General features: G+C 35.4%; 1 protein-coding gene across 1 annotated transcript; it reads right to left on the bottom strand.

The window, feature by feature from the left end:
- Positions 1-10,237: 10,237 nt before the first annotated feature.
- Positions 10,238-12,096, bottom strand: kcna10a (potassium voltage-gated channel, shaker-related subfamily, member 10a). Its single transcript, XM_059527278.1, has one exon. The coding sequence runs from the start codon at positions 11,958-11,960 to the stop codon at positions 10,254-10,256; it is 1,707 nt and encodes a 568-aa protein (XP_059383261.1). The 5' UTR covers positions 11,961-12,096; the 3' UTR covers positions 10,238-10,253.
- Between the last annotated feature and the right edge of the window lie 5,571 nt (positions 12,097-17,667).

Here is a 17,667-nt window from a genome sequence, read left to right as displayed (position 1 = left end):
CCAATCAGTGTAGGCATGGGGCGGGGCTACAAGTGCAGCCCCGCCCCAGGAGCAGCCACGTCTCGATCTGCAGGCTGCAGCTGAGTGCTTCTCTTTTCACTTCCAAAAACTGCAATTTTAACAGTATTTTACTGTAAAATTACATTAAATGTAATTAGAGTTATTCACCGTATGTGTACATATTATAAGTGTTCATTTAAAACTGAGGATGTTGTTGTGGGGTTTAAAGGGTTAAAGATTTAAGATGAAGAAAAAAACAGCTTGAAACATAATTTAACAATAATAAACTGTAATTAATTTATAGGAAACAAACTGTAGAAAAACAGTTATTTACTGGCACCCCTGCTGCCAGTAAATAACTGTTTTTCTACAGTTTGTTGCCGTAAATTAATGGTTGCCAGCAAAAAAAAAGTGTTTTTCTACAGTTTGTTGCCGTTAAGTCAAGGAAAAACAGTAATATACTGTAAAATGTAAATGTCAGATTTACCAAATGAAAAAAAAAAAAGTTAATTTAACTAAAATATTAGTTAATAATAAAAATATAACATCCATCGAAAAAAATGTATGCAAAGTCATACACTGATAATGAGAGTAAATACTGAACTCAACTGTATTAATGTGTGTTTGCACAAGAGAGATCTGTTAGTTTAGTGTAGTTTTTTTGTTCACCATTGTGCTGGAGAGTAGAGCCTGTGCTTCAGTCAATGAAGAGCCACAAATTCTGATCTTTTGCTGCTTTATATAAAGACAGTAAAATTGGAGTCTCCTGATACAGTGGTGATCTCTGTGTTAAGTATTTCAGCACATACGTGTGAGCTGCAGTGATTTGAGTAAAAGTCATGCATTAAGTTACATTACTATTACACATTAAGTGTTTGCAGTTTTATATTAAGAAATATTCCTTCTCAGTGGACTCAAATGAAAGAAGTTTGAATGCTAGTTTTTAAACTCGAACTGTTTGAAGCAGTGGGAGTGGAGTTAATTTCCATGGTAGAATTTACGGTAAAATACTGTAAAAAAATAAGAGTGGTAAATTAATGGTTGAGAGCTGTAAATTAACAGTACTTTACTGGAACCCCTGCTGCCAGTAAATTACTGTTATTTAACGGCACAATTTTTTACAGTGGTGAATAACTCTAATTTAATTTAATTTAATTTAATTTAATTTAATTTAATTTAATTTAATTTAATTTAATTTAATTTAATTTAATTTAATTTAATTTAATTTTTTATTAGTAATATGCATTGCTAAGGACTACATTTGGACAACTTTAAAGGTGATTTTTTTTCCTCAGATTCCAGATTTTCAAATAGTTGTCAAATATTGCAAAATATTGTCCTCCTACCAAGCCACAAATCAATGGCAAGCTTATTTATTCAGCTTTCAGATGATGTATAAATCTAAAAAAAAAAAAAAAAAAAAAAAAATAGCCTTATTACTGGTTTTGTGGTCCAGGGTCACATATTATATTATATTATATTATATTATATTATATTATATTATATTATATTATATTATATTATATTAATTATATTATATTATATTATATTATATTATATTATATTATATTATATTAATTATATTATATTATATTATATTATATTATATTATATTATATTATATTATATTATATTATATTATATTTAACTGTTTATTTGAACTCATTCATCCGTGTATTCCTTGTCATAACGACTTAATCATTACTTTTTTAATGCTCTGCTACAATTTCATGTGACTGATTTCGAAGGCTGGTTTAGTGCCAGCTCGGATGTTTCGGAGGACTTTTTCCTGACTCGTTAAACTTTCATGAGTTCTTTCCATCTTTAACGAGTCTCTTTAATGGAAAGTTCCGTGTATCTGCACAGACTAGTGCGTGGAGATGGTTTAGTTTCTTGCAAAGGAAGGTCTTGGTTATTTTTGTCTCGTGTATCTGGTTAGAGGAGTAGACCTAGAGGAGGCCAAAACCAGCAGTCTTTGCACAAACTTGACACTGTGTAAGACAGAACACCGGAGTCAACAGCACACAGTGACTCAAGTGTGAAAGGACAAGAATAAAGACAAACATCTTTCTGCATCGGCCCTTTAGATTGGTGTGTTTAGGCATGTTGAAATGCACAGTGTCTCCATATAAAATAATATGAAGGTCAGTAGGTTTTCTGACTTGGATTGGCTTTTGTGAGCAGGAATGGCTCACTAGAATTTCTCTCTTATAATGATTTTAAACCAACAGTCACATTAATTCTACGCAAGTATACTTCATGTACGACTATGGGGTTGAAATCAAAACGTGTCCAAAACATATTTTATATATAAAATAGTTGATCAATTAGTGTCGCACATCTGTAAGTCATAAATAGGTGCGTAGGAAAAAAGACTGATATAGTCAAAATATGAGAAAACAAGAAAATCCTGCACACTATCAACTTGCAAAAAAAAAAAAAAAAACTTTAATAGCAACATTTTGATCGTATGATCTTCATCAGGCTTTATTATCAGGATGCCTGATGAAGATCATACGATCGAAACGTTGCTATTAAAGTATTTTTTTTTATTGTTTTGCAAGTTGATAGTGTGCAGGATTTTCTTGTTTTCTCATATATAAAATAGTTTAAATTATCATATCAGTCATTAGTGCTGCAATTAAAGTTGAACAACTACAATAATGCATTATTAAATAATACAGTTACACAGCACACCTAAAATTATGCTAGAAATCTATTTGTTTATTTTGACTCAATGACCATTACATTTCATAATAATAATAAAAAATAATAATGGTGGCCTCATTTGGTGGATTTCATTGATGAGTTTCCCTAACTGGCATTCATTTTAATTTAATTTTTCCAGTCTGAACAAATTGATATTTTTAATTACACTAACATTCAGCAGTTTGTGTATTTTTTAGGTTGCATTTATTTGATTAAAAGATTATCATGAAAATATTCTATTTTAATATATTTTATATAATAATGTAATTTATTAATATTTTATAAATGCATTGATATTTAATCTAAATGAATAAAAGTTTCAATTTTAGGGGGGGGGGGCTTTCGAACAGTAGAGTACATATTCCATATTATTTGTTTACATGTGCATCTCAAAAAATAGAATATCATGGAAAAGTTCTTTATTTTTTGTAATTTAATAAAAAAAGCAAACTTTCTTATATTCTAGATTTACTGCACATAAACTCAAATATTTATAGAGTTTTAATTCTGATGCTTATGACTTACAGCTTAGGAAAATAAAAAAATCAGTATATCAAAAAAAAAAAAAAAGATTTACACAACAGAAATGTTCAAGATCTCCAAAGCAGGTTTAATTATGCACTCAATACTTGGTTGGGGCTCCTTTTGCATGAATCACTGCTTCAATGCGGCGTGGCATGGAGGTGCTGCTGAGGCAATATTGAAGCCCAGGTTTCTTTGATAGCGGCCTTCAGCTGTAGCTCTTTTCTTGAAGACGTCTGAGTGTGGTGACTTTTGATGCGCTGACTCCAGATTCAGTTCACTCCTTGTGAAGCTCTCCCAAGTTCTTGAATCAACTTTTTCTGACAATCTTCCCAAGGCTGTGGTCATCCCTGTTGCTTGTGCACCTTTTCCTACCACACTTTTTCCTTCCAGTCAACTTTCTATGAATATATTTTGATACAGCACTCTGTGAACAGCCAGCCGTTTCAGCAGTGAACTTCTGTGGCTTTCCCTCCTTGTGGAGGGTGTTGATGATTGTCTTCTGGACAACTGTCAAGTCAGTAGTCTTGCCCATAATTGTGGTTGCATGTTGTAAACTAGCCCAAGAGGTACCCAGTATTTATACTCAAAATTAATCAAACTAATCAAGCTCAAAATTGAATATTCAAATTATTTGATATAATGAATTTGTAATTTTCCTAAACTGTAAGTCGTAACCATCAGAATAAAAAAATAAAAATAAAAAAATAAAATAAAAAACCTCAAAACCTTAAAATATTTCAGTTTGTGTGCAATGAATCTAGATTATAAGAAAGTTCTTTTTTTCTTCTTTGTAAATTACAAAATATAAAGACCGTTTCCATGATATTCTAATTTTTTGAGATGCGCCTGTACAGTCCATGTTTGTTAAAAATGAACTCTGACAGACTGTTTAGACAGAATTATAAAAGTGAAATTTTTGAAGAGCTAAAATTAAATTGCTTCCAAATCACCCACAACAAATGTAATCCTCCGTTTTGCCAAGACCTGGATTACAACACCAAATCTCCCAACTAAATTAAACGCATTCATTCCAAACTAAGCATTAAGCTCGGGCAGAAAGTCTTTCCCTGCTGAGAAAAAAGCCTTTGAAGCATGTGGTGAGAACAAGCTGTCAGCGGTACAGATCTACCGTATTCTGCCGTGTGTTTGTGGGACAGAAATAAACAGACCATACGTCATATAGAGTCCAGCTCATCTCCTCAAATCTTTACAGAAAGATGTCCACACAAACAGCTAGCATACAGCTTATTTATAAATATTTGCTGCTCAAGAAACTTTTTTTTATTTTTATCATTGTCAATGTTGAAAACGGTTGTGCTGTTTTTGTGTTTTTTCTTTTTCTTTCAGGATTATTTAATGAATAAAAGAACTGAATTTATTTGAAATGTGAATGTTTACTGTTAGTTCTGATTTATTAAATGCTTCTTTGCTAAATTCTTTAAAAAAGAAATCGTACTGATCTCAAGCCTTTTAATGGCAGTGCATGTAACATATATTTATCTATATAAATATATTTATATAGATAAGCTAAGAGGTGATTAAAAGTATAATCAGAATGAAGACTACAGTATGTCATATATCATATGAGATAAATGATTCATGTCTTGGAAAATTACAAAGACACCATTGAGCACTTATGTGATGTTTCATCCACACCACTAGATGTCAGTAAAGGTTCAAGGAGACTGCATACGCACAAAACAACATAAAAATAAATGAAAAATACATAAATAAAAGCACCTTTAAATAACATATTCTGCAATCAGCCTTTAAGCGGATTCCAAAATGAACAACGTCTGCTAATGTCAGGTGAAGGTACTTAAATACAGGTATATGAAACTGTACTTTGCATTTTAAAGATACATACTTTTGGTAAATGATTTAGCTGTGAAACACTGATGAGTTTCGGAGGTGCTTTTTACCAGCACATAAATTTCATTTTGAGCTTAAGCAATACATTATAATGCAGCTCTCCAAAAACATTAGCCTGTTGAGCAGTCTAACAGATTTTAGTTCTGTGAATTATATTTTTCTCTTGTATTTTGTGTTCGACCAGTGTTAGATTTGGACCCTGCTCTGTTTGCTCTGTTTACTGTACATAAATATTGCATTGGTTTTGTGTGTCTGAATGTAGGAGGGAGGTGTCAAGTCATCCTGTTCAATGAAAAATAATAACGCACCATTCCTAACAGCCGGTTTGTTATGTAATAATTATACTTAAACAGAGCTGTTTTCAGGTTCATGAATAACAGCAGAAAGCACTGACAGCTTTTTCTCATCGCCTGCGTCTCCTGCACACAACTCTGTTTCTTTCACTGAAGTACCTTGTCACATTTCATGCGTTCATTCAACGCTGCTCCAGTCTTTACTGTGACCAGTGGACATTGTTTCTCTTACCTCTTAGTGTTTGGGCTAGTGTTACTCCTAGGGCTTTTGTCAGATCGCTACAGGAGAAGAAGCTATTATGACCGGAGATAAAACAAGTCACATCATAAAACGAGTCAATCTTTGTGTAGTCTGTGTTCTCGAAGAGAGGTAATACTGTTCTCTCCTCATTTTAACTCACGTTTGACTCATTGTAAAATCTGAAGTTTGAGTTCTTAGCTAATTTCTTAGCTTTGAGGCTATGCTAATTCTGCTTCCTGAAAGCATAGTTTAACCAAAAAAGTAAATTACCCCATGATTTACTCAAATAATAATAATAAAAAAATGTCCTGGCTTTTGGGTGAACTACACAAGTACACTTATTTAATTGCAATTTATTTAATTAATATTCAGTAAAAAAAAAAAAAATTCAATATACATTTAATATTTGAAGTACAGAAAAAGTAAGCACACTTCTTTTTCATGAGAGAAGTAAGAAAACTGTGGTAGTTCAATGATTCCATAGGATCCTACTCTTCAGATACTGTACATCCAAATGTTCATTTTACACTTAAAAAAAAAAAAAGAAAAAGAGAGATCGCCTGTCCTTAGAATTGCCCCTATACCCTTACAGTGCAGTATTTGAAGGGGGCAGATATTTGATCTGTTGTCCGAAACTATAGTGGACATTATCAAGTGCACTCAAGAATGAGTGTATAACTGATGTACACTATAAACGTCTTAAGAACTATACCCTGTGAGCATCTCACCGAATAAATTCTGCATGGACACACGTTTTATTCACATATTAGTGGTGTAGTGGGTGATTAAACAGCAAAGCAACAACGTGAGAAGAGAAGGGAAGCATGGCTATGATCTGTCTGTGATGAAAGAGAAAAAGAGGAGCTGCTCATGTTACAGTGAAAGTCAAGCCTGTTATTGCCGGTAATGAGGGCATCTTATGTAACAGTGAATGAGGAAGAGTGGTTTTCAGAGAGGTGGGGGACCTCAAAGACCTGACCACCAGATAACTTCTTCACACACTTTCTGACTACAGTATCAGCCGTCTAATGTAAAACACCGGTGTGATTAAATACATGAATGCAGGTTACAGGAAAAATGCTAAGTCACAATTTTAAAGCCATCTTTCAGTTTCTGTATCCACATTGTTCATTCTAAATGCTACTTTATAAGATTAGGACAGTCATGCCACAATTACAGTTTTTTAGATAATGTGTAAATCCATGATTAGTAATTTGTGATAATACACTCCAACTAGATAATGCCAATATCTTTTAATAGAACTTCTTTTCACATTATTCATTTTAATAGGTTTAAGTTCGTGTTTAGGACAGACACAAAGTAAAGGGACATGTCATATGTAATAAAATAATGAAATTGCTGCTTCAGCTAATAAATGCAAGTCTTTAATAACTAGTGTATTGAAAAGTTTTGAAGTGACCACACCAGCAGTCTGCGATTCATATCACTGGGATGTGCATTTTAGGTCAAACACTGCAATAATTACACAATATATAATTTCAATACATACAGTACACAGTTATTACCACAGTAAATGGCTTTATGTTACTTATTTACAGTACAGTCATACATTTACAACCAACTATGATCAGTTGTCAGGCTAAGCACATGATATTCAAGTTCCTGAAGATTCCTTATTAATATTTTCAAAGGCTTTGAATATTCTCATTAGATTCTAATTATAGAACAAAAGGGTTTAAATGTACAATTCATTCTTTAGCACACAACTAACGTTCATGTTCAGAACCATTATTATAGAGGCAAAATGTGTAAATAAATGTCAGATTCACAATGACAGTTTTAATATCTTCCTGCCACTATTAAAAGAACAATAACACACTACCTTTTCATACTAAAATGATATGACTTTAGATAAGTATAAAATAGCAGCAGTTATAACATCAAAAACACAGTTAAAATATGTCTTTATATCCAGTATGTCTTGGGAAACAGCTCCCCAAGATTCACAAGATTTTGCAAAACAACTTATATAACACAGTGAGACCTTGTCTCATATAGCTCCCTGATTCTCTTTCCAACAAAATGTTGTATCTTCTCACTTATTAAGCAAAAAGTTTCAAAAATGAATGTCTTTATCACGTTTTAGGGTGTTTTTCTCAAATAAAATTCTTTAAAAAAATTTCTCTAAACTTTCCTTAGGTAAATGTTGAATCTGAGAAAGTATATATATATATATTTGAAAATATATTTCATTCGAATCAAAAGACAACATTCACCAATAATAATAAGGAGATCAAATCCACTCGATATAAAACCCGTAAGACAGCATGCCTGCAACAACAGGTTCAGCCCATTTGAGTAAAAGGCACGGTTAGGCTCATAGAAATGAATATGGACTGTAAGTGGAAAACTCTGGATGCATTTCTCCTCTTCATTGGCTGAGCTTCCTCTAAAGTGCCACAACAAACCATAACGATTATCATTTCAAATGCAAAATGAAAAAATTATGAAATACACTACTTAATTTGGAATTGCATTAGAAAGCACAAACTTTATAGACAATGGTGTAAAAGATCAATGTTAAAGGTGCCATTTTGCAGGTTACTCAAAATGGTAGTATGCTGGTGGAAGTCCCCCAAACACACTTGATGACAGTGCAGTTGTCATTTAATTTTCAGAGTGATTCTGTAATTTGTAATTACACATAGTTGACCGTATGTGATAGGTTTATGAGATTATGAGATGGTTTTGGTTGAATTATAATTTAATAAAAGGATTATGAGACACAGATGGAAATCTAACATGAAATTTAAATTCTGCTTATGTTTTCAGAGAAACTGTTATCACATTCGTATCATTTAAATTAGGTAACATTTATAATCATTTGATCCCAAGAACTGAAAACAAATCTAGCAAACACAGGAGCACTATAACATTATTGGCTGAATCTCAAAAAACCTGTGGAGAACTTATCAAGGTCATATTTCACAAAATAGCAAAAACTACAGACATTTATTGTTTTAGAGAAACAATGCCTATTTTAGCACCATCAATATTTATATTAAATTCTTTGCATTACATTTCTTCCTCATTTGCATTAATTTAATGAAGAAAAAACTTCTTATTGCCAAAAAAATAATCATTTAATTATATAAATTGTGAAGCATTTATTTATTTATCTTCTAAGTACTTGCTGTAAAGCATTTAACTGATAAAGATAAATAACAAATCACTCTATTACATTAATCAGAATCGGATGAAAATAGCCATTGAGAATAATGACAATTACAAAATAAAGTTATAACATCCAGATGCATTACCTTTATGAGAACTGGAATGAGAAGGTGTCTATTTGCTATGATAAAACCTGCAGTGATACTAAAATAGACTATTTTCTTAATGCAACATATAACCCTGATAGCACACATACATCATGGTGATATCTGCAAGACATTTTTTAGAGTGCTTGCCCATCTGCAATACGTCTATAGGACGTTTCCTATTATATGTCAAATAAGATGTCTTTAAGATTTAGAATGTATGTAAAACTTTCAGAAGTTCATACTCAACAGATGCTTTCCAGATGAAGACATCTTGCAGTAGGGGTGTAACGATATGTGTATTCGTACCGGACCGTTTCGGTACAGGTCTTTCGGTACGGTGCACGTGTGTACCGAATGACCGAATGCAATATTTTGTGTACGGAACATATACATTTTCGTGTTTCCAAACGAACATATTAAGTGGCGGAAGTCTCCGCGTTTAGCGCAAAGCCGGTGACACACTGGCTGCGTGGCGTGAGCGTGGCGTTTCTGCTGCGTGTCAGTTGCGTGACGGCTGCTTCGCGTTTTCTGTGTCTTTACACACCAGAATCGTGCGTGACGCGGCGCTGGCGCGCTGCTGCTGCTATAGGTGACATAGAGGGAGGCCGCAGACAGACCAGGATCTTGTCTTCACTACAACAATATCTATACTTCATGTTGAGCATAAATATAAAGCCTACTGATAAAGGACACCGTCAACAGTATTGACGGCAAAATAGACTATGTTTGACAGGTGCAATATGCCAGTGTGTCACCGGCCTAAGGTTTTCAAAAGGCATCACGCGAGTGTGTACATCACTACAACTAGGAAAAAAACGATTGTAATTCAAATGCAGCTCTTACACTTTGGAAAAGTTATATATTTTTTAAATATGAGCAGGCCTACAAGCTGGGATTGGTAATGCTGCACTGTAATCATAGTTATTTATTTATATTTTTCATTATATTTTATTATATGATATTGGTTTGAGACTGAGAGTATTTTATTTTATGGAGAACTTTGCAGCAGTATTTTATTTCTTATTCTTTTTTATTTTATATATATTTTATTAAAAAGTATTAAAAAAAAAGTGTAAACAAATTGTTAAAAAAAAAGTTTATAGTAATAAACAACCTGCAGTTTAATGTTTGCATTTCTTTCCCTTACTGTACTGAAAATGAACCGAACCGTGATTTAAAACCGGGGTACGTACCGAACCGTGATTTTTGCGTACCGTTACACCCCTATCTTGCAGTATGCTATCTTGGTCTCTTGATTTTGTGGTGAAATATGACCTGAACATGTTTAATGAGATTCACACTCATGAAAATAGAGTTTCGAGAGGGGTTTTAATACTTGGATTTATCAGTCTGCCAGTTCCCATTTGCCTTGTTCAGAGAGGAACTACTTCCATGCTTTGTATTGTTCCCTGACTTTAAAGCTTTGTCAGTTGACTCTGCTATGGGCTGTTTTTCCTCCTGCTCTGTCTCTCTATGGTAAAAGTAATTGAAATTAGAGACGATTACAGGCACAGGCAGGGCGATGGTCAACACTCCAGCAATGGCACACAGAGTGCCCACAATCTTACCGCCTAATGTAATAGGACACATGTCTCCATATCCCACAGTGGTCATGGTAACCACAGCCCACCAGAATCCATCAGGGATGCTAACAAACTGTGTGTTAGGATCATCCACCTCAGCGAAATAGATGGCGCTGGAGAAAAGTATGACGCCGATGAAGAGAAAGAAGATGAGTAGGCCAAGTTCCCTCATGCTGGCCTTGAGCGTCTGGCCCAGGATCTGCAGCCCTTTGGAGTGTCTGGAGAGCTTAAAGATCCTGAAGACTCGCACCAGTCTAATGATTCGCAGGATGGCCAGGGACATATTCTGCCCCGTGTTGGACTTATTGGTGGTGGTCACGATCTCAGTTATCAAAGTGACGAAATAGGGAATAATGGAGACAATGTCAATAATGTTCATGATGTTGTTGAAGAATTCCCGCTTGCTGGGACAAACCAGGAAACGCACGCAGAGCTCAAAGAAGAACCAGATGATGCAAGCAGTCTCAAGAATGAAGAAGGGGTCGGAGAAGGTGCTGCTGATTGTTTTGGGAGAGGCACTTGGAGGAGCACCTGAGGGATGCGTCTCGTTGAAGGAAACACCCGCAGTTGGAAAAATCTCTAAGTCCTCACGGAATTCTGGGAGAGTCTCCATGCAGAATATGATGATGGAGATGACGATGACGAATATGGAAACGAGCGCAACCCCTCGGGCTGCATTTGAGCTCTCGGGATACTCAAAGAGCAGCCAGAACTGCCTGTAAAACTCATTGGATGGCAATGGGATCTCCACGTCTTTGATAAAGCCTTCCTCCTCGCGAAACTGGTCCATGGCTTCCTGCCCTAACTCGTAGAAGGTGATCTCATCCGCGAAGACATCTAAAGGTACGTTTGCAGGTCGTCGGACCTTCCCCCCCGACTGATAGTAGTACAGGATCCCATCAAAGCTTGGACGATTGCGGTCAAAGAAATACTCGTTTCTCATGGGGTCAAAATAGCCCATTCTTTTCATTGGGTCGCCCAGAAGGGTGTCTGGAAACTGGTCGAGGGTCCTCAGGCGGGTTTCAAAGCAAAGACCAGCAATGTTAATGATGACCTTTTGATTGCCGTCATCGAGAGGTCGCTTATCAATAAACATGTCCTCGTATTCTTTGGCCAGTTTACTGAAGATCGTCTCACTTTGCGTTCCTTCACTGTTCAGGAGTAATTTCCAGTTGGAAATCAGACTAGCACAGCTGGCGCGCCCTCTCCTCGTGTGAGGAGGTAGGATAGGTGATTGCGGTTTGTCCAGATTTTGTGGTGTCCTCTCTTTATATGGTGACACTTTTGCAGAATTGCAGTAAGTGCTGCCAGGCCCAAACTCTGGCATTTCTACTGTCAAAGCCGTCATCTCGTTTGGATAGTCTGGGTCATTGAAATTGTCCATACCATTAGTATTCTCCATACCCTCAAAGTCAACTAGCGCCACCTCTATCCTTCCAGCCTGGACAGTCATGTGGCTCCAGATATCACACAACCACCGAATTCAGCCTTCACTAGGACAATCCCACTGGTTTAGTCCTTCAAATTGATATTTATCATTTATTTTTGAGGTGGAGATCAGCACAATGAGGAGGAATCCAAGGTTCTGTGACCTGAAAAACAAGGAAGAAGAGTTAGACTAATACAAGTTTTTGACTAATAAAACTTCAGTAAATGGTGTTAAAGAAGCACACTGTTTCTTGGTTACTGTTCTGGGTGAAACACTGAGGAGAGCAGCTGGCGAAGGTGACATATTTTGGGAGGTGTCAACATCACAACACTTCCAAAAATGTCAGTCGTATCTGGGTTATTTTTGTTTTCGCAGTGAATCGCTTTTACACTACAAATGTTGAAGTACTGGAATATTTCATATGTCTATAACAATCCATAAAGAAAATATTAAACATCCTCTTTTAGACTGACATGTTATCTCGTTTACAAAACTATATTATGAAATTGAATGGTCCCACTTTATGTTAGGTGGCCTTACTTACATCAAAAATAAGTACAATGTACTTATTATGTTTATATTAGTGCAGTCAAATGATTAATCGCATCCAAAATAAAAGTTTTTGTTTACACAATAGATGTATTTGTATTGTTACTTATATATATATATATATATATATTAGGGCTGAAACGATTCCTCAAGTAACTCGATTACAAAAAATGATCGAGGCAAAATCCTCTGCCTTGAAGCCTCTTTTAATTTATATTAAATTTCACGTCAGGTTCTTTCGCAATGATTTTTTTTTTATATGACACAATGCGTTTACGTCACCCATAAAGCGGAAGGAGACAAGCGCCAATCGCATACTGCAAGGAGTCAGCAGTGTTTTGATTTGAGGGCGCGGGCAAACGTAAAGAGAACGTCGTGGCGTGTGTCCATTGCAAGATAGAGCTCGCATACCACAACTAGGACCCAATGATTTCGGCGATGCAGAAAATGCGGAGGGAATCGCGGAATCCAGTCATAAAAACTGAATTTACAGTTTAACGTGGAATGGCACGGAATTTGACAAATTTTGAATTAATTAATCAAAAATAGGTCATTGCACTTACATCAAATCATGATATGGACTAATATCTGTAAATATTAAGCCTGAACAGTCTATTTACATATGAATCCTGCATGTTCTGCGTGTCTGTGTTAATGAATGGAGCAGAAGCGCGACTTCCTTTATCAGCGCGGTAACACACTGGATGCTTGGCGCGTCCGTTTTTAATTCGGCTCCTGCATGCTAGAAATAGAACCGATGCCTATTTTTCACGCGACATGCAAGTGTGTTGGAAGCGTGTTCAGGAAAAAAATAGAATAGGAAAATGTTTATATGTTATTTTGTACACAAATATATATTAATTCATGACATTTTGATGTTTGAAAGTCTATAGGTTGACATAAATTCAGATATAAATGTAATTAAAAAAAATTATAAATAATTATCGATTTTCAAATATTGCACCTGTCAGACAAAGTCTATTTTGCCGTCAGTACTGTTGACGGTGTCCTTTATCAGTAGGCTTTATATTTATGCTTAACATGAAGGTGTAGGGGTGTAAAAAAAAGTTGTTGTGAAGACAAGAGCCTGGTCTGTCAGCGGCCTCCCTGTATGTCACCTACAGCAGCAGCAGCGCGCCAGGCAAGATTCTGGTGCCACGCAGCAGAAACGCCACGCTCACGCCACACAGCCAGTATGTCACCAGCGGTAATTTCAGCGTCTGCTGTCTCACTAAATAAGGACGTGAACACATGAACAACATCTCCAGAACTGCTCTGACAGTCACTTCATGAGCATTTGACCATTTGATTTAAGTAAAACTAGCACATCACATACACAGAACTGTAAAGGTACGTCAACCCATCAAAATAAAAGTCCAGTGTCCTGACATTTTATCCTACCCTCAGATTTTCCTACCGCATCAATATAATTAAGCAAAAACACATTTTATCCGATTACTCGATTAATCGATGGAATTTTTGGTAGAATACTCGATTACTAAAATATTCAATAGCTACAGTCCTAATATATATATATATATATATATATAGTTGGAATTGCCAAGAAGTGATGGCCGTCAAAGCCAGTTAAATGCATGGTCCAAGGAGAATGAGTGGAGAGTTGGTGAAGTGTCCTGGTGAGTTGCTATCATTTAGCAACGCAGCAATGAGCACTGGAGCTAGTCTACGAGCAGCAGTGCACAATAACGACACACACACACACACACATATATATATATATATATATATATATATATATATATATATATTTTTTTTTTTTTTTTACATTCATTTAATAGCACAGAGTGAAAAATCAACGTTTTCTTTATATCTAATGGCAGTGATCATGACGTTAGTTTAGATAAGTACCGGTAACCTTTGTCATAGTGTCGTAGTTCTGGTAAACTTTGTCTTTTATATCTAGAAATAGAAAGCATCATGCTAGCTATATGGGCGTTTCTAAGCGTTTATTATGGAATGATATTGCGGACTTTATTCAAAAGGAATTGCAAATTGTATTTGTAATTGCGTTTTCAATTTGTGGACGCATAAATTGTGACATAATCCAAACGCAAATGCAAATCGCGCATTACCGTTTTCATTTTCATTTAAGCGAACGCACAGTGTCTGCCAAATTTTAAATGGAAATGCAAAGTCCATTTGCAATTCTGTTTCCCATATCTTACGAGCTATGAGCCTGTCATATTTAAATAGCAATATTAATTACCACATTTGCCTTTTCACTCTCTCTGCACTGTGCATGTAAACTGCCAAAACTGGAAAATCCCAAAAATGGAATCGCAATACCTTTTGCATTTGAATTTCCAACGTCTACACGGAAACCTGTCAATCAAGTTACAGGGTTGGGGCCATTTTATTGGGAGTGTTTCATAGACTGTAGGAGTGTTTGCATTGGGAAGTGACGTCACTCACAGTCGACGGTAATAAAAGAGACAATTGATATAATATTTAGTTTCATTTGTAACTGTATATATATACACATTTCCCTGAACTAAGTACATTTCTGCCACTATTATTATGTTTAAATGAAAAATGAAAGGAGGCAGTGGTATTTCATAGCTGACATGTTGTCAAGTTTGCAGAATTACCGGACCTGCGTCCTCGCAGACATCACACTCCCGAGTCGAATGCACAAAGTCTGAACTACTGAGGATGCAAGTCCGAAATCAGCGTACTTTGTATTGAGAAATGCCCGCAGACACACGTCACCATTCTATTTGCCTAATCTTCCCGGTGGTACGGTTTAACTGGTTACCGTGTTATCTGGTGACCAACTTCCTGGTTCTGGTCTCCGCTGCAGATGTGCCGGAACGACGGCAGCAGATTTGGCGATTCTGAAAGCACAAACTGATGCGATATTAAGTATTTAATAAACGCAGACTTGCTCATTGCATGATTCAGATATTCTTGTAAAGATTACAAGTTATTAGTATGATCGCCCGTTTCGTGGCTGAAGTAAGTAGGATAAACAAAAAAATTAAAAGAACGACTGTGTTGGCCCGGGTTTCGAACACACATTTAAAGACGGTGCGCCGCGAGAGACGACAGTCACTAACCACCGAGCTACCAATCTACACCGAATCAGCACCAGATCTCTAGATTCAAGACAGGACTCTCGGCTTTACATCGTGCAGCTGCTGAATCAAGGAAATGTGACCGTGTTAACTTGTGACCTGTGTTTACCTATTATGAAAATAAACAATAGCAGAACACTGACTACATTTTATGGTTCATGATGTTAAAGAACATTTCATAACGTCTCAGACAACTGTACATTTGTGGCTACTGTGGTTTAATTATAAACACTATCGTTAACTCATATTTACCCTAGTAAAAACATGGTACATTTTAGTACGATCGAAGATACAAAAATTCTACTAGAACAGACTTGTATATGTGCATTCCCAGAAGAGATGAGAAATGGATTCGTGTTCAGCACCACAAAAAGAACATAAAGTGTCAATATCAGGAAACATCTTTTTTAAGTAAAGCTTCACAGGATAGAAAAGATGAAGTAATTTGTAAGACACATCTTTAACCTTACTGGTTATTAAGTATTTAGATGACAAAGTCCACACTAATTAATTAATAATTATTTATTACCGTCGACTGTGAGTGACGTCACTTCCCAATGCAAACACGCCCAATAAAATGGCCCCACCCCTGTAACTTGATTGACAGGTTTCCGTGTAGACGTTGGAAATTCAAATGGAAAAGGTATTGCGATTCCATTTGCGTTTTGGCAGTTTACATGCACAGTGCAGAGAGAGTGAAAAGGCAAATGTGGTAATTAATATTGCTATTTAAATATGAAAGGCTCATAGCTCGTAAGATATGGGAAACATAATTGCAAACGGACTTTGCATTTCCATTTTAACCCTTTGAAGTCGATTAACGCGGATACGCGTTTTGAGTCATTTTCTCCTGATAACCCCGAAAAGAACTTAAATTACACTTTCAGTTTTAATCGTACAGATAAGAGCAATACATCAATCGAATCTGTAAAGGGTCTACTTTTTTTTGGATACAGACATAATAACAACAAAACTTTGTGCACTTATAAAATAAAGATAACAAACAAGGTGTGCTGTCTGCAGCCTTTGTCTGCGCTGATCTTTATTTACAAACACGTCATTTAAATGAACTGTAACTCCGTGAATACTCAACGAAAATACATGAGAGAGATATCTATAGAAAGCTTGACATGTCTACTTTTAAAGTAAACAAGTTCCGCCGAAAACAGATTTTCTGTGATAAAGTAATCCATATGAAAACAACGCGATGTCTGTTTTTCATGTCTCCCTTCATTATATATAATGTGACCACGCCCCCGCGCCGAACGCGCTATTCAGATTCAAACTGAAGCGCGCGGCTTGAATACGCCCATAACAGAAGAAAAAGCAGCGAGACTGTTCTTCAAGATTTTATTTTACCGTTTGCTTCGCGATGAGAGGAATAAGACATAATTCACCCCAAAAAGATGTCATGTGGTTGAGGATTTGATAAATGGATTTCCTCAGAAGAAAAAGAATGAAGCACTTTATTCAGCAGAGATCATAAACATGAGTAAGTCTCTTTTTATTTATTTATATACTTGTACTAGTTTTCACATAACGTGTAAACATTTTACTAGTTAGACTTTTTCCAAACTATAATTCCTGACTAAATATATAATCAAGTGAAACATTATGAAGTTTCAATAACAATATACTATACGACCATTCAAAAGCTTGATGTAAATAATATAAATGTAACAAATAAATAACTGTAGGCTAACAAATGTAAAAAAAATGCTGTTCTTTCAATTTATTCCCCCTAAACATCCTAAAAAATATTCTCAGCTCTTTTCAACATTAATAATAATAATAATAACGATAATAATAACAACAATAAATGTTTTTTTGTAGAAAATAAGATTGTTAAAAGGATTTCTGAAGGATTGTGTGACTGGAGTATTGATGCCAAAAAATTTGTTTGAAAGTCAGCTTTGATTGTTCCTGATAGACTGTTTAACTGCTCCCCCAAGTGGATATTAAAGTATGTTGTGGGATAATTAAATATATTCTAAATAAACTACAAACATAAAATTATATACTTTTATTTTTTTCTCACATTCTTTCTTGTAACTCCTTCCTCTCAGTGGCACAGATGACTGAATGGC

Source organism: Carassius carassius, chromosome 37 (genome assembly GCF_963082965.1).
Source record: "Carassius carassius chromosome 37, fCarCar2.1, whole genome shotgun sequence".
NCBI classification, from domain to species: Eukaryota; Metazoa; Chordata; class Actinopteri; order Cypriniformes; family Cyprinidae; genus Carassius; species Carassius carassius.
The sequence above is the reverse complement of the archived record's forward strand: the minus strand, read 5'-3'. Positions and strand labels throughout refer to the sequence as shown.

What these genes read in the sequence shown, in the direction of transcription:
- kcna10a (XM_059527278.1), bottom strand. Translation starts at nt 11,960, where the DNA reads ATGACTGTCCAGGCTGGAAGGATAGAGGTGGCGCTAGTTGACTTTGAG.